At 46.5% G+C, this 25,000-nt stretch overlaps 1 protein-coding gene across 1 annotated transcript in view; it reads left to right on the top strand.

Annotated features, from left to right (window-relative positions):
- Positions 1–3,740: 3,740 nt before the first annotated feature.
- The window catches only part of sema6ba (sema domain, transmembrane domain (TM), and cytoplasmic domain, (semaphorin) 6Ba), a gene marked incomplete at both ends in the record, with an annotated part of 55,816 nt that continues 34,556 nt past the window's right edge, over positions 3,741–25,000 (top strand). The window contains 5 exons of the mRNA XM_080858762.1: positions 3,741–3,849; positions 6,762–6,876; positions 11,466–11,526; positions 11,814–11,876; positions 23,433–23,531. Coding sequence (XP_080714888.1) covers positions 3,741–3,849; positions 6,762–6,876; positions 11,466–11,526; positions 11,814–11,876; positions 23,433–23,531 — 447 coding nt within the window. The remainder of the gene's footprint in view (positions 3,850–6,761; positions 6,877–11,465; positions 11,527–11,813; positions 11,877–23,432; positions 23,532–25,000) is intronic.

Consider the following 25,000-nt stretch of genomic DNA (forward strand, 5'->3'; position numbering starts at 1 on the left):
GAATTGATTATATAGAAAGCCTACTGAAAATGACGGGCATCTTGCATTCCTCCACACGGTTAGCGGTAGCTATGCTGCGTCCAGTCAGCAGTTTGTTTTTAATGGTAATGTGTTGTTTGGGCTCGACGTGTCGTTCGTAAATTATAAATGAGTGAGTGTGCAACTGAGCAAAGGGGTGCAAACACAGATGGTGGCAGAGTTTTGTCTTCTGACCTCCTGAACTGGTCGGCTACTTGACCTGCAGACCTTTCTAATCAGTGCAATGGGTGAACAACAATGTGTTTATATTAGGATGTATAAATAAGCTGGCTTCATGACACTTGAGTCCATTGTTCACAGGAGCAGATTAAGATTAATCAGATCATCCAAAGGTCCCTGTCAATGGGGTCCTGTCTTGGGAGACAGCATTTGTGTCCTCTCTTTAGCTTCTCTCTCATTCCTCTGACGGAGGGGTTTAGCCCAGAAGGATTGGGTTTGGAAAGAAAGAAAGAAAGAGGACAGTGAGGACAGCCGAGGGGGAGGGAAAGGTTAGGTGAAGTATTAAAGAGTGTCTCCAAGAAGTTTATTGTTGTATTATTTCCACCATATGCCTCCATGTGTTTTTACTGCCTCTCTCTGTCCTCATGAAACAAAGGGAAGGCTCTCGGACTCTCCGTCTCACACACACTCTCAGTCTCACACACACACTCTCCGTCTCACACACACTCTCCCTCTCACACACACTCTCCTTCACACACACACTCTCTGTCTCACACACACTCTCCCTCTCACACACACTCTCCTTCACACACACACTCTCCTTCCCACACACACACTCTCCGTCTCACACACACTCTCCGTCTCACACACACTCTCTGTCTCACACACACTGTCTGTCTCACACACACTCTCCTTCCCACACACACTCTCTCCTTCTCACACACACACTCTCCGTCTCACACACACTCTCCTTCTCACACACACTCTCCTTCTCACACACACTCTCCTTCTCACACACACTCTCTGTCTCACACACACACTCTCCTTCTCACACACACTCTCTGTCTCACACACACACTCTCCTTCTCACACACACTCTCCTTCTCACACACACTCTCTGTCTCACACACACACTCTCCTTCTCACACACACTCTCCTTCTCACACACACTCTCCCTCTCACACACACTCTCCGTCTCACACACACTCTCTGTCTCACACACACTCTCTGTCTCACACACACTCTCTGTCTCACACACACTCGCCTTCTCACACACACTCTCCGTCTCACACACACTCTCCTTCTCACACACACTCTCCTTCTCACACACACTCTCCGTCTCACACACATCCTATATGGTAGCTCACTATTTCGTGGATAGCGGACGTAGTCAAAGCACATGGTTTCTGATGGGCACCTCACAGTAAGATGGTCAGCAGTGTGTGTGTGTGTGTGTGTGTGTGTGTGTGAGTGTGTGGTTTCTGATGGGCACCTCACAGTAAGATGGTCAGCAGTCGTTGTGCCAAGTCCCTCTATCTCGCTCTCACCTTCTCTCTGATCACTTGAAGCATCAGAATGTTTCTCCCCTAATCCTAAGGGAGGCGTTGATGACATTACTCCTCACATTATCTCTTTAAGCGGCCATAATTGCATTGTTCCAGCCCTGTAAAAATGGTGGGATTTAATGAACTGGCATGTCCCACAGGTGAGCAGAACAAATGGAGTTAAATCACCACATCGTGTACACTCTGTGTGTGTGTGTGTGTGTGTGTGTGTGTGTGTGTGTGCGCTGTTTGGACTGTGGCTCAGCCGTTTTTTTTTTTTTTTTTTTAAACAACCACCGTCATTCCACCGAGACGGGTCATTGGCTTCCCTAATCAGACAGATTAGGTTTTATTGATTCAGAATTGATTATATAGAAAGCCTACTGAAAATGACGGGCATCTTGCATTCCTCCACACGGTTAGCGGTAGCTATGCTGCGTCCAGTCAGCAGTTTGTTTTTAATGGTAATGTGTTGTTTGGGCTCGACGTGTCGTTCGTAAATTATAAATGAGTGAGTGTGCAACTGAGCAAAGGGGTGCAAACACAGATGGTGGCAGAGTTTTGTCTTCTGACCTCCTGAACTGGTCGGCTACTTGACCTGCAGACCTTTCTAATCAGTGCAATGGGTGAACAACAATGTGTTTATATTAGGATGTGTGTGGGAGAAAGAGAGAGGGAGCGAGTAGGAAAGAGGAATCCTGTGGGTATATATTTGTGTTTGGGTTTCTTCTGCATGCATGTGCACATGTGAAATGTATATGAAATTGAATGCGAGTGTGAGAGAATGTTTGTTTGTTGTGTCTACACGTGAGAGTATGACTGTGCAAATCAAGAGTGAAAGTGAATGAGTGTGTGTGTGTGTGTTTGTGTGTGTGTGTGTGTCCATAAATGAGTGCGTGCATATGTGTGTATATGTGTGTGTGAACGCTAGAGAGGAGTATATGAATGTGTGTGAGGGTGGTGTGAGTGTGCGAGAGTGTGTGAAAGCACCTTTAATCATTGGTAATCTAGTTTTCTACTTCCATCCTGTTGCTGCTAAAGGAGGTCAAACTGTCAAAAGCAGAAATAAAAACTGGAATAGAATAGATTGTCATTTCTCTAACCTGAATAGAAAAGATTTTCATGTCTTTTAGCGATTTTGGTGTCTCTACCCTACCTTAACCAGAATAAAATACAATAGAACAGATTTTGGTGTCTCTACCCTACCCTAACCAGAATAAAATACAATAGGACTGATTTTGGTGTCTCTAACCCATCCAACTCCCCCCCCCCCCAAATTTCTTTTAAGAGAAATGCCCTGATCAGGCATGTGAGAAAGAAGAGCCCCTCAGACACTGTGTATCCCACATGCACGTGACGTGTGCACACACCAAACTTCCTGGCCTTCATATTGAGCGTCGCCGTCATGATGTGTTCGGGAAATGTCAGCCAAGAGATTTGTTTAGACACATCAGGTTTCTAATTAGCAGTCGTGTCCTACAGCTGAGCCTCAGAGCTGTGAGAGTGTGTGTGCGTCGCGCCCCTCAATGAGAGAAAAGGGGTGGCTTACCAGAACCAGTAGTCAGGCTGTTCCTCTCACACACACACACACACACTTTAACCCTTTGGTGGAATAAATGGGAATAATACACAGAGCAGAACCGTTGTGAGATGAGACTACTCTCGTATGCATAGACACGGACGTGACGAGCCTCTATCCCCCTGTTCTACTCCTTTATGAGCTCAGGCGCTCGGGGGATTGTGTGTGTGTGCAGCCTGTGAAAGCCTCCTCGTGTCTACTCCCCCGACGGGGAGAATGTGGCGTGGAGGCATTTACAGCCACCAGCTCTTTCATTAGCCACCTTTGGAGACATTTGTCTCCTCTGTTGTGATTGAAATTGACTAAATAGCACTGGGATCGTTTACTAGGGGGCTGTAAACCTAAACACTCCTCTCAGCACAACACATCTGTCCTGCGGGTGTGAATGACACGAGCGGTATTTAACCCGTTAATCTTTCACGGTGATCAGGCCCTCGCACCAGGGAGGTCCATGGGAGCAAGCGTCAGGCATTCCTGTGCTGCCTATACGATGGGCGTGTCAAGTGTTGATGAATGCAGTGTTTGACGTTCGGTCCCGTGTTTATTTGTGCTTCTGCTGTGTTTTGTTTTGGCTTATTTCCTGTCTCTGACGTCACGTCTTTTCTTTTCACTCCCACAGCTCCGGTGCCCCGGTCGCCATGGCCACCCTCCGCTCCACCCTCGCCGCGCTCCTCCTGGGGCTGCTGCAGCTGGCCAGTGCCTCGTTTCCAGAGGAACCGGGTCCTCTGATCTCCACCCCCGCTGAGGGTAGGTGCAACCCCTCTCCAGGGTGCTTTAGGGACCAGTGGACTAGGGGATGGGGGACGGGATGGGGCTTAGGGGCGAGAGAGAGGGGTAGGTGGGGGGGCTGAGGGGAGAGAGAGATGGGGGGGGGGGGGGGGATGGGCTTGAGGGCGAGAGAGAGGGGGTGGGGTTCAGTCTGAGACCCCTATGCAGTAAAGGTCATGAGGGGGCGCCCAGCACAGGAATAACATAGTGATGAATGATCTCCTAGTGTAGACACACACACACACACACACACACACACACACACACACACACACACACACACATACACACACACACCTACTGCAGACACACACTACAGAGATGGTCTCCCAGACACAGACACACATTACAGAGATGGTCTCCCATCACAGACACACGTTACAGAGATGGTCTCTCTGCACAGACACACACACACACACACATTACAGAGATGGTCTCCCATCACAGACACACATTACAGATATGGTCTCCCAGTGCAGACACACACACACACACACACACACACACACACACACATTACAGAGATGGTCTCTCAGCACAGACACACATTACAGAGATGGTCTCCCATCACAGACACACATTAGAGAGATGGTCTCCCACTACAGACACACATTACAGAGATGGTCTCCCACTACAGACACACATTACAGAGATGGTCTCCCACTACAGACACACATTACAGAGATGGTCTCCCACTACAGACACACATTACAGAGCAGGCAGGCAGCCAGGCAGCCAGCTGTGACCAGAGGGGAGCAGATGACTCAGGACTAGGAGCGAGGTGGCAGTAGGGCAGAGGGGATGTACATGCACAGGAACATGGACACACCTGTCTTTGGGAGCAGATATACATGCACAGGTACAGGAACACACCTGTCTGAGGGAGCAGATATACATGCACAGGTACAGGAACACACCTGTCTGAGGGAGCAGATATACATGCACAGGTGGGAGCAGATATACATGCACAGGTACCTTAATACACCTGTGTGTGGGAGCAGATGCAAACACTCATGGATAAATGGGTGCATGTCTGCTGCCTACACAGTTTCCCACTCTTGTTTACAAAGACCAAACACACTCACAAATACACAACTCACACACACGCATTTCTGATGTACAGCATCTGCATACATCTACAAATTCGCCCACCACCTCGTCTGTTGCCTCCTTGACGTTTATGAAAATATCCGCAATGTGACTAGCACTGACATTCTGGGCTCTTCATTAGAGGCTCCTCCAGCAGCTAAGACAGACTTGAACATGAAGAGACAGGGTCTTACTCAGAGCCCCCCTCTTCACTCCACATATGACTACACATATGACTCCACATATGACTACACATATCACTCCACATATCACTACACATATCACTCCACATATCACTACACATATCACTCCACATATCACTTCACATATCACTCCACATATCACTTCACATATCACTCCACATATCACTGCACACATCACTACACATATCACTACACATATCACTACACATATCACTACACATATCACTCCACACATCACTACACATATCACTCCACATATCACTCCACATATCACTACACATATCACTACACATATCACTACACATATCACTACACACATCACTCCACACATCACTACACATATCACTCCACATATCACTCCACATATCACTCCACATATCACTACACATATCACTACACATATCACTACACATATCACTACACATATCACTACACATATCACTACACATATCACTACACACATCACTCCACACATCACTACACATATCACTCCACATATCACTACACATATCACTACACATATCACTACACATATCACTACACATATCACTACACATATCACTACACATATCACTACACACATCACTCCACACATCACTACACATATCACTCCACATATCACTCCACATATCACTCCACATATCACTACACATATCACTACACATATCACTACACATATCACTACACATATCACTCCACATATCACTCCACATATCACTACACATATCACTACACACATCACTACACACATCACTCCACATATCACTGCACATATCTCTACACACATCACTCCACATATCACTCCACATATCACTCCACATATCACTCCACATATCACTACACATATCACTACACATATCACTACACACATCACTCCACACATCACTACACATATCAACACTACAATAACACGCAAATGTCATGTGTATGCTATGTGAAATGCTTAAATGTTTTATTGCCAAAATCTTTGTGGGTGTGCTTTGCTGAGCCTATGTGCTAGCAAGGACAGAGCTATTTTCAGTGTGTGTGTTAGTGTGTGTCAACAATAACATTACAGGGGGAGGCGGGGGAGTCATTTAAAGGTGCAGAGAAGCAAGAGCCAATCAGTCAGCCCAGCCAAGGGCGTGGGGACAGGCACACACCCACACACACACACACTCTCACACACACGCACACTCACACACACACACACACACACACACACACACACACACACTCACACTCACACACACACACACACACGCACACGCACACACACACGCACACGCACACGCACACTCACACACACACACACACACACACACACACACACACACACACACACACACACACACACACACACACACACACACACACACACACACACATAGGCAGGCCACAGCCGTGTCCACACCAAGCAGCCCTACTGATGTATGGCTTTGTCCTCCTCAGTCACCCTTCCCTAGCCTGGCTCCCACGCACCTCCTCAGCACCGCCTGGGTCCTTGGAGAGTAAGGGGAGAGTAAGGGGGGAGTCTGAGTGACTCTTTTCCTCTTTCTTTTTCTCTTTCTCTATCATTCTTTCTCCCTCTCTCTCTCTCTCTTTCTTTTCTCTCCTCAGTGGCCAGACGCTATCCTGTGTTTCTGGGTCGAGCCCATCGCTCGTACGCACGCCAGGAGCCGCTACACATCCAGAGTGTCCTCAAAGTGAACCGCACCCTGTACATCGGCGGCAGGTAAACAGCAGCATCAGCACACAGACACACACACACACACACACACACACAGCATCTCTCTCATCAGTGGCTAACACAGTGACAGCTTCAAATATGAGAGAGAGGGAGAGAGAGACAGAGAGAGATAGATAGAGGGAGAGAGAGAGAGACAGAGAGAGGGAGAAAGAGAGAGGGAGAGAGGCTGAAATGTAAAGCCTATGGATAAACAGACAGCTTCAAATTAATTTAGGGACTTTGTATTGAGGATCAGCGTTGAATGATTCTCTATGTTTAATGTTACTTTATGTTCATGCCTGCCTGAGTCCGAGGCAAGTCTAAGGCAGTATTATTGGGGAAGTATGTAATCCTACTCACAAAGCCTCTCTTAGTGCTCTTCAAAGTAACGGAAAGGGAGGTCTTAAACACCCCGTGAGGGTTCACACATGTTCCTGGTTATGGGTGACGGTGAGAGTGAGAGTGGGGAGGCAGGGGGTCGGGGGTGGGGGGGGTTGCAGTGCTCTCTGCCCTCAGTCCTCTCTGAGACCCCACTGGCTGGCGCTCCATCTCTGTCAGGACTATAAGCCCGGCCTCAGCTGTGGCTCTCAGGGAAGAAGCCCATTAAGAGGCTCTCCCTAAACACAACTCCAAGTCCACTGTAAGGTAACACACACAACCCTCCGAGGCCCCGCTGGCTGGCCCTCCATCTCTGTCAAAACTATAAGCCCTGGGGGGCCCTGTGGCGCAACCAGTAGCCCCGACCACATTCGGTCTTGACGCCCATGGAGGACACAGGTTCAATTCCAGCTTGATGTCATTTCTCCTCTCCGCTCCCCCACCTCTTCACCCTCTCATTTCCTGTCCCACTCTTCACTACAACTTTTGATTAAAGGCCAAAAAGCCCAAAAATAAATCTTTAAAAAAAACAAAAGAAGATCTATAAGCCCTGCCTCAGCTGTGGCTTTCAAGGAAAAAGCCCATTAAGAGGCTCTGCCTAAACACAACTCCAAGTCCACTGTAAGGTAACACAACCCTGACATTTGACCAATGAGGGATTATGAGGGAGTCTTGTCTGGAGGGTCTGCAATAAATAACAAAGGTGTTTTATTTATGGAGTGCGTTCCATAACTCAGACACAGTTTACACAGTCGTTAAAGCGAGGATAGATAAAGTGCAAGGGCGATGAATCAGTCAGCTGATGTTCGGGAGGTGAATATTCACAGACCCACAAAAACACAGTTAACACACAAAGCCTCTGGATTTCAAAGGCTTTAGCCTATGGCAAGATACACATGCATCCACTCTCTCAAACACACACAGACACGCTCTCACACACACAGAGACACTCTCTCTCAAACACACACACACACACACACACAGACTGCCCTTTCACATACACAACCCATTTTCAAATAAGGCTTACAAATGACTTCTATCACTCCAGGCTATGATTCTCAGGCTCCTAAGCCCATTGGTTCATTAAGAAGTTACGAATTGATGTTCCTTCAGGCAGTTCATCATTTGCATTTTATCAGTGCCATCACCTCACTTCACTCAACACACTTGGATTCCTCAGCCCCACTTTGAAAACATGACCTTGGTCAGAAACATGGCCTCCATGGGGTGCACTGTGGCTCAACCGTTAGCCCTGACCACATTAGGGGTTGATGCCCATGGAGGACACAGGTTAGATTCCGGCCTGGTGACATTTCTCCTGTCCACTCCCTACCTCTTCTCCTTCTCATTTCCTGTCCCAGTCTTCACTTCAACTATCGATTAAAACCCATTCTTGAGAGTGTAGACCAGAACACTGATGCTGTTGATGTCTGTCTCCCTGCTTCCACTCCCTCCTATAGTCCTTACAGTTGAGTAGAATATGATTGTTAGAAAAAGATCGCTATTTTCACAAATGAACGCCTGTCTATGCTGCTGAGAGTAGCCGAGTAACGTTAACGTTAGGATGTGAAAAACGCTATTTTATGACATGTGGGTATATATGTTTTGCCAAAACCTGAGAATTCGCAAACATAGGAACACTGTGTTCATTGCGTTTTTGGTGAAACGTAGCCTACAGTGGAGCTGGATATGAGGGATCGAGTGGTGTCCCATTTCTCAGGTAAAGATTTAAATCCCTTAACACTTCTCACTCCGTTGTGAAGGGGCCCTCCGCAGTGAAGTTCACTTCGATGAAGTGGTAGGGTGAAGGGAAGATGAATGGGACGGGGTCTTAGTCTTAGCCAGTATCTCCCTCAGCATCCTAAGGGCTCCAGCAGTAGAACCAGAGGAACATCAAAAGTGTCAGTCGAGTGTTCGACACAGGGCTGTATGATCCTGCCGAGTAACTCTTCGGAAGGGGGACTTCAGACAGTGATTGGGGAGGCTCAATGCGAACCTTGGTGTGTTTTCCTGAAGGACCAAACTAAAAATGAATTCTCCTTCTGGTTACGTTCGATCTAATTCTGTCACACAGAACGCCAGCCTTGTAAGGTTACGCCGTAGTCAGCACTAGTTGTGTCTTACAATGTAATCTTCTAATGCATCTTTTAACATTGTAGTCAATGTAGTCTTTTATTGAAATATTTAAACACACCATGTGCGTCTGTGAAAACAGGCAGACATATTAACAATCCGAAGAATACTGGATTGTCACATCTTACCCATTCTGAGTAAAGCTTGCAAACATCTAAGTATGCTCAACTAAGTCTAAGTATGCTCAACTAAGTCTAAGTATGCTAAACTAAGTCTAAGTATGCTAAAGAGCCAAAGGCCCTCTGGGGCCTTTACTGTACACACTCAGGGTTATGGAGCCACAACCCCAACACCCTCATACTCCCCCCATCACTTGTCGTCAGAACAAAAACAGACGAAAGTCAAAACACGTCATTACAGGAACTAGTTTTTGCATAAATTCCTCAAAATGACAGAGCATACCAGTCTGCACTGAAGACTGTAAAGAAGTAGGCCTATGTAGTGATATTGTATTGTGATTAGGCAGGCAGAGAAGACACTCAAAATAAAATTAGTCCTTCTTCTCTTTCTTCCAATTCAAAAAGTTCGCCCAAATAAGACCAAGGGTGTTCAGGCAAGTGTCAGACGTTTCTTCCATCGTTTATGTAGCGTTAAGTAAGCATGAGCATAAAACGTCCTCAAAATGCCGCAGCGGTGTTGTAACGAATTCAACGTAGCTCGCGCTCGAAGAACCAACGAAACTGACGAAACCGAAAGGACTTTGTAGCAAATCGCTCGCTGAGCCCTGATTGGTGTGATTGTGCAATCGCTTTGACTTCTCATCATTTGATTTGCTTTGTCAAAAGGAACGAGAGGTTTTACTAAATGTAATGGAGTAAAAAGTACGAATTTTCACTTTGAAATGTAGTGGAGTCAAAGTATAAAGTCTCACCAACTAGAAATACTTGAGTAAAGCACAGATACATCTGTTACTTAAGTACAGTAACAAATTACATCTACTTCGTTACTGTCCACCACTGCTTGTCAGAGAAGTTCCAGTGTCACATTCGGACTGCTCTCCATAGGCGCTCAGGGTGACTGAGAGAGACATGACATCACAGTGGCCGCGGGGAAATGCTATGTAGCGGACAAAACTCAATATCCCCACGGATCGATGTGAACGTGCTGCATGGGCATCCTGCTCTGCTGGCTGATCTAGAACTCTGATAACTCCTGCCTCCCTCCCTCAGCCAAAAATGGCCACTCACTCAGACACTCAGGGGGGACGCTTACATTTTTTTTACGTTATTTACTGATGATTGTCCCATTACGTAGGGAGAGTGGTGGGGACGGATCAGGGTCACTATGAATCTGGGGGGGGACATGTCCCCTCCGTCCCCAGTGCTATCTGCGCCCCCGCTCTGGCCTCTGCAATGCATGCGTCGCAAGAGTGTACTTTATTAACTGATGCCCTGATCCAAATCTGCCAGTTATGACTCATAAAATTGCAGGTTTTCTGCGAAGATGTCTGCCTACACAAACATGGCAAAGTGTTGAGGAGTAGCAATAACGTATCCATGTAGACATACCTCTTTCAAAATGAAGGGTCATGATGAGATTCCTGAATACTAAGAAAAGGCAGACTGCATAGAGTTTTCTACATAGGACGGAATCAGGTCATATTCACATAAGTAGGCAACATTCATAATTGGATGACAATGTCTTGTATTAGGCATAATGCGGTAACTCAATGAGTCACAGCTTTGAATGCATGTCCCCGTGAGAAATAATGTGTTGATGGAGCAGGGTTTAAGATCATCTGTGTCTTTGTGAGGAGAATGTAGGCAGCTGAGGGTCTTAATGCAGATTAAATGGAGAGTAGATGTTGCTTTTAGTCTGACTCTTCGGAACTGGTGTGAGATTGATGTGAAGGTGTGCCACCACTGAAGACTATTTTATAAGAGTTATTTGATTCTCTTTCTCTCTGTGTGCCTCTCTCCCTCTCTCTCTTTCTCTCTGTGTGCCTCTCTCCCTCTCTCTCTTTCTCTCTGTGTGCCTCTCTCCCTCTCTCTCTTTCTCTCTGTGTGCCTCTCTCCCTCTCTCTCTTTCTCTCTGTGTGCCTTTCTTTATCTCTCTCTTTCTCTCTGTCTGTTTGTGTATTTCAGAGATGACCTTTATAGAGTTGAGCTCGACAACATTGCAGGGGATGAAATGTTCTACAGCAAGGTGAGTCGGACCCTCTTTTGGCATCATTCTTCACTAACAGCACACACACACACACACAGACACACAGACATGCACACTTACCTGATTGTGAGTAAATGCAGAGGAACACACACATATGTGCATACACACATGCACACACACAAACACAAGTGCATGCATGTACACACACACACACACACACACACACTCACACACACACACTCACATACACAGTAGTGATGTCATTGCTCATCTGATGAGGGAAATTGATTGGTCTAATCTCATCTCTGATCTCTCTCTTATCGCAGAAGAGAACTTGGGAATCCAACAGGAATGACATCCGCATCTGCCGGATGAAGGGCAAGCACGAGGTGAGTCCACTAGAGACCCCACACACACACACACACACACACAGGCGTGTGATGACGAGGAAGAGTTGTGTGTGTGTTGTTACGAACAGACCCCACACGCCTGTAAGCACGAGGAAGAGTGGTGTGTGTGTTGTTACGAACAGACCCCACACGCCTGTGAGATCGAGGAAGAGTGGTGTGTGTGTTGTTACGAACAGACTCCATACGCCTGTGAGATCGAGGAAGAGTGGTGTGTGTGTTGTTACGAACAGACTCCATACGCCTGTGATGACGAGGAAGAGTTGTGTGTGTGTTGTTACGAACAGACTCCATACGCCTGTGAGATCGAGGAAGAGTGGTGTGTGTATTGTTACGAACAGACTCCATACGCCTGTAAGCACGAGGAAGAGTTGTGTGTGTGTTGTTACGAACAGACCCCACACGCCTGTAAGGACGAGGAAGAGTTGTGTGTGTGTGTTGTTACGAGTGGGAATACTTTGATCTCTTCCTTCGAAATCTCCCGTCCATGTAGGTTCAAAGCCTAATGAATTGTTACGCCGGCAGACAACCCCCATTTAAGCTCAGCTGGATTGATTAACCCAGAAGATTAGGATTTCTAAACGGTCTACAAACTGGTTACTGTAATAGCTGAATTATTAATGAGTGCGGTGCTGGATATGCGGAAGCAGTGGTGTAGTCCAGGGTATACGGAGTATACCCACTTATTTTTCAGTCAGCATTGCGTATACCCACTTCTCAAAACAGGGCGTTTATCCTGTGCATTATGGGCTGCTTAAAAAAAATGAAGAGTATACCCACTTCTCCAAGGACCACTACACCACTGTGTGGAAGGGGAACTCTGAGAGAAAGTGTCCTTTAGGGGAACACTTATTTATGAAGGTTGACACACAGATACCTTTGTGCCACGGTACAAAATAAGGCAGTGCCCTAGGGAAGTTATTGACACAAAGATACTGAACAGTTTGTTGACTCATCTTGAGTTGTGTCTTAAGAGCACTCAAGGGTTTGCAAGTTTACTGTCCTTGGTTACTAGGTTAAAAAAAACATCAGAGGGTTGTGCTTGTGTGTGTGAAAGAGTACATTGTAAAGCCCTGTGGGTGATGTGTGTGTGTGTGCGGAGTCCCATTAGTCCGAGGTGTGGAGGTGTAAGGGGATTGCATGTGGCTAACCTCCCGGCTGCACCTCGTTTACTCCTCTGGGTTGGAGTAAAGCATGTGGAATGTGTTATGGAATAACAGCGACGCGGCCATCAGGCCTCCGAACCTGGTGATTAGGCTTTGATGTGCGTCTGACAAATCTGCCTGTCTTTGCTGGTTCAAAGGCTAATCACGGAGGTAATTACAGAGCAGCACCCCTACCACAAGAGCTGGAGTGACACTTCTTTTTTTAAAGAGAAGTGCTTTTGAAGCATAGGGGTGGCGCGTATGTGAATGCTCCATTTTGTTATTTCAGAAGTATCTACGAAATGATGGACCTGCGTGTTTGCCCTGTTCTGCTCGTGTTGAAACCCTCTGTTTTTACGCCTGAAATAGTCCTGCATGCAACAGCGCACCGCCTCTTTTCTCTTGCTGGAGCTTGAGCCTCTTTTTCTCTCTCCGCCCCACCCTGTCTGTCTCACCGTCTATGAGAGGTGACTTTCTTTAATTGGTCCTCAGGCGGTGACTTCACAGCTCGTTGTGCGTGTGTGTGTGTGTGTGTGTGCGTGCGTGTCCGTGTGCGTGTGCGTGTGTTAGAACGGAGATGGGAGCGCCAGAGGGGGGGGGGGGGGGGGTGGATGCTAGGTGAGACACAGGTGATTTCTCCATTTAAAAATATGCTCTGCCTTCACACCGGAAAAATGACACCTGAGATGTGAACTTGGTGAGGGTGACGGGGATGGTGAGACTACACTGCATTCATGAGATGAGAGAGATGAGGATGCAAAGGACAGAATGAAGGCGAGAATAAGAGACAGCGAGAGAGAGAGAGAGAGAGAGAGAGAGAGAGAGAGAGAGAGAGAGAGAGAGGGGGAGAGAGAGAGACAGCGAGAGAGAGAGAGAATAAGAGACAGAGAGAGAGAGAGAGAGAATGAGAGAGAAGGGAATAGGGGAGAGACAGATTGCGGGAGCTTTTTGTACCCTTGCCACTGAGGAATCTTACATCAATCTCCTGGAGAGATGCACCAGTGGCTCCTCTTAATGAAGCCCTTAGCCCACTCTGCAGCCGGGCAGGCCTTCACCAGGTGCTGCATGGAGACAGCAGAGCCGACCTGAAAATACTGTCCTCTTCTGTCTGCTCTTCACACACACACACACACACATACACACACACACACACACACCTTCACCTGGTGCTGCATGGAGACAGCAGAGCCGACCTGAAAATACTGTCCTCTTCTGTCTGCTCTTCACACACACACACACACACACATACACACACACACACACACACACACCTTCACCTGGTGCTGCATGGAGACAGCAGAGCCGACCTGAAAATACTGTCCTCTTCTGTCTGCTCTTCACACACACACACACACACACATACACACACACACACACACACCTTCACCTGGTGCTGCATGGAGACAGCAGAGCCGACCTGAAAATACTGTCCTCTTCTGTCTGCTCTTCACACACACACACACACACATACACACACACACACACACACCTTCACCTGGTGCTGCATGGAGACAGCAGAGCCGACCTGAAAATACTGTCCTCTTCTGTCTGCTCTTCACACACACACACACACACATACACACACACACACACACACCTTCACCTGGTGCTGCATGGAGACAGCAGAGCCGACCTGAAAATACTGTCCTCTTCTGTCTGCTCCACATATGCACGCACACACGCACACACACACACATACACATACATATACACTTACACTTACACTTAAACTTACACTTACACTTACACTTACACACACACACACACACACACACACACACACACACACACACACACACACACACACACACACACACACACACACACACACATATACACATACACATACACAAGCCAGGCATGCACACTCACACTCACACACACACAAACTTATACGTGTACACACACACATAAACCCATGCACTCATACGCTTGGGGTGCAGTTCAGACACATTCACACAGTGGGCAGTTTGTGCCTCTGGACAGGAGCTGTCAGGTGTAATTTAGAGGCTTTCTCCGTAATGGCAGCAGTAAATAATTGCATCTGGCTGCTTGATCTGGGCTGACACATTTTGGATGGGGTGGGAAATTCAATATCATTATTCCATCCTTTTCACACACAAACACCAGCGATGCTCACGCACACAGTGACTTGAGACCTGAATTGAGACTCGACTGGAGATTTTCGGACTCGTGAACAATTTTTATTTATTTATTCAGTCGCATTAACCATGTCTGACGAGCTGGATGTCATTCCCTCCTATGTTATCACCCTTAATATAAGCACTTAACCTCAGACGACCATGGCGAGCACGCCTGCAGCTGCTGATTTCTCATATCCTTCGGTTATAACTTCTCTCAAGACCCAAATTAAAGATCTGCGATATCAACATAAAGGATTCTGGATCGACCAAATCAAATGTCATCAGGCACCTGGAAACGCACCCAGATAGGTTAGTGTGACTGACCGACGCGGCCAGCCCATGAGGTGGAATGTGGGCTTAATGATGGAGGTGGAAAAGAATGTGCAGGAGAGGTTGTTGCCGATTCAAAAGATGAACAAATATTTATATTCTGTCCAATATAAAATTATTTCCTGGAAGTCTCTTCATTCGACAATTTATCACCAAACCAGGTTATTTCATGTTTCCAACTAACTTAATATTATTTTCTAGCAAGTTTAATTTAATGCCACTGACAACAATCTCATTTGAACAAGGCTCCAAGTGTTTGTTGAAGAATATTGTAGCAGGATGAGTTGAGACTGGAAAGTATAGCAATAAATACAACCTGTTGAAAAACAATGGGAACCAAGTAATGTTATCCCGTCATGAGGATCATAGTCATTTGGGAATTTACAATCATGTTACCCCCTACAGTGAATGTAGTCGATCCTCATCAACTAGTTTGACCCATGTCATGACTTACACAATGAATAGATACCTTAATGTTTTGGGGGGTAAGACTAAACAGCAGACATTGCCTTTTGCATGAATGTGCAAAAGAATTTCCAAAATGTTGAAAAGTCAGGAGGTCTTAGGGAGCAGCTCTGGCAGATATACTGTATGTGTTGAGGGCAGCCTGCCCAAGAGTGACTTCAGGAGATACTGTGTGTGTTGAGAGTGGCCTGTCCAAGAGTGACTTCAGGACATACTGTATGTGGTGAGGGCGGCCTGCACGTGCACAGACATTTTGGGGGGCAGGTTCTCAAAAAAAAATCGCCAAAATTATTTATGAAATTAAAAATAATAATAATACATTTAAAAAACACAGAACGTTATTTTCAACTTATATATTAGTAGGGTAACTGATTCTCCCTCATATGATTGGCTTGTTGATGGCCTGATCCAAGTTAAAAAGGAGCGGCTACTCTGAGCTGCTTGCTGCAGTTCCCTGGCCTTCTGCGTCTTTTTTTGGCATTATGCTGCAAATTTTGTGAATGAGATAAATAATAACTTTTTTTATTTATAGTGCTTTTCAATGACCCAGAGTCGCAAAAAATAAATCAATGTTATGGATAATAATTGTACTGTTTTCTAGTGTTAAAGCATAAGCAGCATTACACTTATTATGCTGTTCTCAACCTGTGCTTCCTCTTGGCAGGATAAGACAGCTAGCTTACATTTCCCTTATTTTACTATTTTTCACCTTCTGCAATTACTCATACAAGTTTGATCGTTGTAAAACAGGCAAAACGAAGAGATACATAAATATCACGTTAAACAATGTGGGACAAGGATAGCATAGGACACCAAGAGCTAGCATAGTTTACCTGCTTTTTTCTAGCTGTGAATTCTCGTGACATTTATAAACATAAATTCAACATACTTTCGAAATTGTCTAAACGGCATTTATACAACACAAAATAAGCACCTTCAGACAAATAATGTCATTAAGCATGACAAACGTCAGTAAACAGCTGGACAATGCTTTGAAATTAAGTTAGTTGTTTGTTTATTTTTGGGGGAAACGTCGGACCAGTTATGTTTTCAGACGTAATGGTTTCAGCGGCACGAATGTTGTTGTTAATTTATAACAAACAACGTCGGGGGGTTGCAAAAACACAGTCATTACCTGTTTGTCTGATGCTGCAGGTCAGTGAAGAAGTAGGCAGCACCGGCCTGGCGCTGGCGCTCAGCACTGATGTGGGGGATGAGGAGGGAGGGACAACGCTATAGAATAATATGCTATGTCTATGCCGCGGAGCATGTCGGGGCGAAATTCTCACAAGAACTCAAATTAATGCCCCGTCAGATATCAAAACACATTTGGGGAAATTGATGAGAGAGAGACTAATTTGTATTCAAAAAATATTGATGAATGAAACAAAATTGGGCGACAGCTAAAAGGGCACTTTTTCTCAACCAGGGCACAAGGGCTGGTGCTTGAGCATCACTAAGGGTCTATCTGTGCACGTGCCTGCTTCAGGACGTACTGTATGTGTTGAGGGCGGCCTGCCCAAGAGTGACTTCAGGAGATACTGTATGAGGTGAGGGCGCCTGCCCAAGAGTGACTTCAGGAGATGCTGAGTGGAGGCCAGAGAGACATCTCCTCTACACAAGCGCCCCACTCCCCTGAAAGATGAAGGAGATGTAGTCGCCTAGTAAACAGCAAGCCCAGTCAAACAAGCCCTCGATGCACACACACACACACACACACACACACACACACACACACACACACACACACACACACACTCACATGCCCTCGATACACACACACACACACACACACACACACAGACACACACACACACACACACACACACACACACACTCACATGCCCTCGATACACACACACACACACACACACACACACACACACACACACACACACACACACAGACACACACACAGACACACACACACACACACACACACACACAGACACACAGACACACAAACACACACAGACACACACACAAACACACACACACACACACACACACACAGACACACACACACAGACACACACACACACACACACACACACACACAGACACACAAACACACACAGACACACACACAAACACACACACACACACACACACACACACACACACACACACACACACACACACACACACACACACACACAAGCCCTCCACATTTAAACAGACAATCTCCGAAAGCGCCAGGCAGCCAGCAGCATCTGTCTCCCCATCCCGGTGGTGCTCGACCTGTGCCATCTGCTGGGCTGTTGTGCTGACTCATCCCCCAGTCGGACTGTTAATGGCTCTGTGTGTGTGTGTCTGTATGTGTGTGTGTGTGTGTGTGTGTGTGTGTGTGTGTGTGTGTGTGTGTGTGTGTGTGTGTGTGTGTGTGTGTGTGTGTGTGTGTGTGTGTGTGTGTGTGTGTGTGTGTGTGTGTGTGTAGGTGTCTGTGTCTGTGTCTGTGTCTGTGTGTGTGTGTGTACCTGTGTGTGTGTGTGTGTGTGTGTGTGTGTGTGTGTGTGTGTGTGTTTCTGTTAATGGCTCTCTCCCCTAATGAATCTTCTGGCTCAGCTGGGGCTCACACCGCCGGTCCGGTCTGGTCTGGGCTCCGGTGTGAGAGCGGGAGAGATTGCTTCACCGCGAGGCCACCGGCAGTGGCCATCTCATCACGGTCCTAATCACGCCTGGCGGAGCGATAGCCTCTGAGTTCCTAATGCATCACAGTGGGAAGAGGAGTCTCAGCATCGTGCTCCCCATCCCATAATGAGCTCTTCACAGTGCTGACTAGGTGTGGTGACATGACGTGACATGGCTCTGACAAGACAAGCACTCGATACACACACACACACACACACACACACACACGCACACACACACACACACACACACACTAGGTGCGGTGACGTGACGTGATGTGGCTCTCCTGCTCCTTTGGCTCTTCCAGCGCCTCAATAATATGCATCACTGCTGCATAGACTCTCCAGACGTACTGCAGTCTGAAGGAACGGTAGGCATTACACTTCCCCTTTAGATTTCCCCTGCCACCCCAGATGGTCCTTAGCTCTCTCTGAGCTGTGGTTACTACCAGACAGACACCACAGAGTGGCAAATAAAGCTGCTTCCACCTGCCTGGCTTTCCAAGAGGAAGAGACGAGTGGAAATAATGTTTTTAGAGGCAGAGTGCAGATGTACATAAGATGAATGGGAACATTCAGGCTCACTGAGTCCGTCACCTGGTCCGTGAGTGTGTCCACGTGTGTGTGAGTGTGTCCCCTGGTCCGTGAGCTCGTCACCTGGTCCGGGAGTGTGTCCACGTGTGTGTGAGTGTGTCCCCTGGTCTGTGAGTGTGTCCCCTGATCTGTGAGTGTGTCCACCAGCAGAGCAATATGTGTTCCCTCAGCAGGTGGGGCCGGCTGGCTGTCTTAATGTGGGATTTTCACCGTTTTATTTCCTCATTGTGCTCACAGGCAGAGAGGTGTGTGTGTGTGTGTGTGTGTGTGAGTGTGTGAGTGGGTGTTGGGCTTCAGTGGCCTCATAGCACTCTTGATGGTGCACAGCGTGCACGCAAACAGGAGAGGCTGGACTCATGGGCCCCACTCTTACTGGTAACTGCCTGCCTGCCCTGGGCTGTAGCACTATGCTGAAGCACTGTGGATTAAGCTGTGTGGCTTCCATCTTATGTTGGGGTGTCTATGTTTCTATGTGCCTGTAAGTTGCATATTTAAAGAGAATGATTGTGTGTGTGTGTGGGTGTGTGTGTGTGTGTGTGTGTGTTTGTGTGTGTGAGGATGTATGCATGTGTCTGAATCTCTGTGTGTCTGTGTGTGTATCTGCTGGAAACCTGTTGAGGGTGACAGATGTGACTCACCCGTGAGAACAGCTGGTGAACCTCTGTCTCAGTCATGTGAGTCTGTGAGCAACAGCTCCACTAACTCTCCTCTCCTCTGTCTCAGTCCTGTGAGTCTGTGAGCAACAGCTCCACTCCTCTGTCTCAGTCATGTGAGTCTGTGAGCAACAGCTCCTCTAACTCTTCACTCCTCTGTCTCAGTCATGTGAGTCTGTGAGCAACAGCTCCACTAACTCTGTCTCAGTCCTGTGAGTCTGTGAGCAACAGCTCCACTCCTCTCTTCTCCTCTGTCTCAGTCCTGTGAGTCTGTGAGCAACAGCTCCACTCCTCTCTTCTCCTCTGTCTCAGTCCTGTGAGTCTGTTAGCAACAGCTCCACTCCTCTCTTCTCCTCTGTCTCAGTCCTGTGAGTCTGTTAGCAACAGCTCCACTCCTCTGTCTCAGTCCTGTGAGTCTGTGAGCAACAGCTCCACTCCTCTCTTCTCCTCTGTCTCAGTCATGTGAGTCTCTGAGCAACAGCTCCACTAGCTCTCCTCTCCTCTGTCTCAGTCCTGTGAGTCTGTTAGCAACAGCTCCACTCCTCTGTCTCAGTCATGTGAGTCTATGAGCAACAGCTCCACTAACTCTCCACTCTTCTGTCTCAGTCATGTGAGTCTGTGAGCAACAGCTCCACTAACTCTCCACTCTTCTGTCTCAGTCATGTGAGTCTGTGAGCAACAGCTCCACTAACTCTCCACTCCTCACTAGCAGATCTATACTGCCTCTTGCTCTCGTGACAAACGTCAACAGCCCTCTGTGACAGAGCCGCACCACACAGTCATTTATCCCAGTCCTTCAGACGAGTGAACAGAATTGCAACAGAGTTACAGAGAGAGGGAGCGAGAGAGGGCGGGGTAAGAGGAAGAGACAGAGATGAGAGAAGGATGAGCAAGAACGAGGTATGGTTGAGTGGGGGATGGTGCAAAAGGCAGAGCGGGAGAGAGAGAGAAGGAAATATGGCGGTAAGGAGGGAGAGAGAGAGAGAGGAGAGAGTGATGGCAGAAGGAGGAGAAGCTGGGAGATGAGAGATGGAGAGAGAAGGGAGAGAGAGAGAGGAGAGAGAGATGGCAGAAGGAGGAGAGGCTGGGAGATGAGAGATGGAGAGAGAAGGGAGAGAGAGAGAGGAGAGAGAGATGGCAGAAGGAGGAGAGGCTGGGAGATGAGAGAAGGAGAGAGAGAGAGAGAGAGAGAGGAGAGAGAGATGGCAGAAGGAGGAGAGGCTGGGAGATGAGAGAAGGAGAGAGAGAGAGAGAGAGAGGAGAGAGAGAGATGGCAGAAGGAGGAGAGGCTGGGAGATGAGAGATGGAGAGAGAAGAGAGAGAGAGGGAGAGAGAGAGGAGAGAGAGAGAGATGGAGAGAGAAAAGAGAGGCGGGGAATTGAAAGGCTGTGCTGAGTTTGTGCCAGGCCTCACAGGTGGCGCTTTGTCAGGGTGCCTGCTGCTCGTGCCTGGCAAACAAGAGGCACAGGGAGGTGGGGTGGGGGGTGGAGGGATAGAAATGGAGAAAGGGAGAGGGAGGGAGGGAGAGAGATAAAGAGAAGGAGTGCAGAGCGTGAGGGAAAAGGGGTGAGGCAGCCCTGGGGGAGACACACTTTGAAATCAGGGCAGGAGACAGAGATAGAGAGAATAGAGATGGAGAGAGGAAGAGAAAGAGGAGATCTAGAGAATAGTGATGGAGAGAGGAAGAGAAAGAGAGAGGAGGTATAGATAGAGAGAATAGTGATGGAGAGAAGAAGAGAAAGAGAGAGGAGATATAGAGGGAGTGGCAGGGCTAGGCAGGATGATAGAGATGTAGAGGAGAGAGGTAGGGATAGAGAGAGAGAGGTATATGTAGGGGAGAGAGGTAGGGAGAGAGAGCTCTGTAGGATTCACCACCTCCCTTGGAGATGAAGCAGACCCAGGCAGAGCAGTAAAGGCAGTGTGTAATTGCAGGTGGAGATGAGAGGACATTTAGATGTTGCTCCTCTGAAATGAAAGCATAAATCAGCAGACTGCACTGTGTAAAACTGTTCAAGAGATTTGGGGCATGCGGCAGCCAGTCTCTCCAGAGATAATCCTCTCCTGGCCAAAAGCTGTGTTAATATTAGTCAACGTAGTACTTAATTGTGTTAATATTAGTCAACCTAGTACTTAAATGTGTTAATATTAGTCAACCTAGTACTTAATTGTGTTAATATTAGTCAACCTAGTACTTAAATGTGTTAATATTAGTCAACCTAGTACTTAATTGTGTTAATATTAGTCAACCTAGTACTTAAATGTGTTAATATAAGTCAACCTAGTACTTAATTGTGTTAATATTAGTCAACCTAGTGCTTAATTGTGTTAATATTAGTCAACCTAGTGCTTAATTGTGTTAATATTAGTCAACCTAGCGCTTAATTGTGTTAATATTAGTCAACATAGTACTTAATTGTGTTAATATTAGTCAACCTAGTACTTAAATGCCCATACAACACACTGCACCATCACCATACAAGATGACTAAATGTCAGTCCTGATGCTGTGTTCTATGTATCTTATGACTGCAAGAAGAGTATCTGAATAATATCACTGCAGTATTATAGTGAATCATTGTTGTGGCCAAAATAAAGGATATTGACAATTTTGCCAATGTCAGAGCCACCTAGGTTTTATAGTTAATAGTCAATTAGAACCTATTGCTTCTTAAATTAGCTTCCTCTGCAATTCTGATGTTACTGTAGTACTCCACAATCTTAAATTAGCTTCCTCTGCAATACTGATGTTACTGTAGTACTCCACAATCTTAAATTAGCTTCCTCTGCAATCCTGATGTTACTGTAGTACTCCACAATCTTAAATTAGCTTCCTCTGCAATACTGATGTTACTGTAGTATTCCACAATCTTAAATTAGCTTCCTCTGCCATCCTGATGTTACTGTAGTACCTCACAATGTTAAATTAGCCACACTGGGCCACCTGCTAATGGTCTTTTTGTACATGTTAACTATATTCTACTTAACTATATAAACGCACTGAAATAAATACTACCATGTATTTGAATTGGGGAAGAAAATAGACAATTTTGAGTCTGTTTGAACTAACTGACTTATTGCTCTGCCTAGTTACAATTTTCAGTAGAATCCAAGGCACTACAGGGACGCTGTAATGTGTAAATGTTGTGCCTTGGAGCCCATTGTGCCACAAAGATAACAACACCAGCTCCCTAAATATGACAGGCCCTGCTGTCTCTGTGCAGCAAAATAAATGATGCTGACGCAGAAAATAAGGATGTCTAAACAAGAGTAAATATTTACTCCTCTCTCCGTAGCGTCCTGTTTCTCTAGCCTTCACTCTTTTGAATAAATTCTCTCTCTCTCTTTCTCGCTCTCTCTCTCTCTCTCTCCCTCTCACTCTCTCTCTCTCTTTCTCCCTCTCTCCCTCTCTCCCTCTCTCTCTCTTTCTCCCTTTCTCTCTCTCTCTCACTCTCTCTCCCTCTCTCTCTCTCTGTCTCTCTCTCTCTCTCTCTCTCTCTCTCTCTCCCTCTCTCTCCCTCACTCTCTCTCCCTCTCTCTCCCTCTCTCCCTCTCTCTCTCTCTCTCTCTCTTTCTCCTAGGAGGAATGCCGTAATTACATGAAGGTGCTTCTGAGCCAGTATGGGGGACTGTTTGTATGCGGGACCAACGCCTTCAACCCACTGTGTGCCAACTACACCGTGAGTATCCACTGGGAGGAAAGTGTGAGTGTGTGTGTGTGTGTGTGTGTGTGTGTGTGTGTGTGTGTGTGTGTGTGTGTGTGTGTGTGTGTGTGTGTGTGTGTGTGTGTGTATGTGTGTGTATGTGTGTGTGTGGGCATCTTATAGCTGATGTGCTCACATGCCTATGAGCTGAGAGTGTGTGAGTGTGTGTGTGTGTGTGTGTGGGGGGGGGGGGGGGCATCTTATAGCTGATGTGCTCACATGCCACACTCAACCCCCAATGCTGTATTACTTTCACACACTGGAAGGTTGCCCTGAGTAACACCCATGCTGCCACAGCATGGCTCTGGTGTGGGAGTGTGGGGAAATACACTGATTCAAGTTGTTTTTACAATTGCACACGTTAGCTAATCAGTTCATCTCCCAGGCCATACTCAGTACATACACCAAAACACTTCACACTTGAACTCAGATCGACCCCTTCTGCCATAGCTGAAAACATGCTCTCCAGTCCTACAAAGACTGCCCTACTGATAACTCAGTGACCTAGAAACACTAACAGGAAACATTCATAAATGCTTAAAAAAGCTGATCCTCTATGTTTACACAAATGAGTGATCTACTTGAGATAAGAATACAATGTCTACCAGTCTCCTGTGGTGTTCTGGTGTTTATTGTGGACCAAATGCTGATCCAACCTGTCATATCCATATGGCCGTAGAGTTCATCAAAACTACTGCATCCTGTCCTATCCATATGGCCGTAGAGTTCATCAAAACTACTGCATCCTGTCATATCCATATGACCATAGAGTTCATCAAAACTACTGCATCCTGTCCTATCCATATGGCCATAGAGTTCATCAAAACTACTGCAATCTGTCCTATCCATATGACCATAGAGTTCATCAAAACTACTGCATCCTGTCCTATCCATATGACCATAGAGTTCATCAAAACTACTGCAACCTTCTCACTTGCCAAGGATCTCAGGGGTTAGGGGTTTTCAATATCCAATGCCTCAACACAATTGTTGTCACAAGGCATCCAACTCTTACTTCAGGAAGTGAATTTGTCTGTTGGTTTTTGTATTTCAGTAGATCCCATTGTTGAGCGTGGTACATTTGGTGATGAAAATGTACAGTACCCATGATGGTGACTTTATGGGTTTTAGGTACTAGGTAGGTAGGTAGTAATTCAATTCAATTCAATTCAATTTTATTTGTATAGCGCCATGACAATACAATTTCCTCTAGGCGCTTAACAGAGCCCAGAGCCTAAACCCCCTTAGTGCAGGCACAATGGCAACAGGGGCAAGAAAAAACCTTTAGCAGAACCACGGCACATAAGGGGGGAACCATCAGTAAGTCTTTCCGAGTAATTTAAATCTTTTCCGATTTTGAAAAATAGTGTATTATCATTATTTTTGTTACCTTGTAAATGTATTATAGTTCCATAGAGTTATTCTGGTGGTGAAAGCTGATTGAG

Source organism: Sprattus sprattus, assembly GCF_963457725.1.
Source record: "Sprattus sprattus genome assembly, chromosome: 20".
In the NCBI taxonomy this organism is placed as follows: Eukaryota; Metazoa; Chordata; class Actinopteri; order Clupeiformes; family Clupeidae; genus Sprattus; species Sprattus sprattus.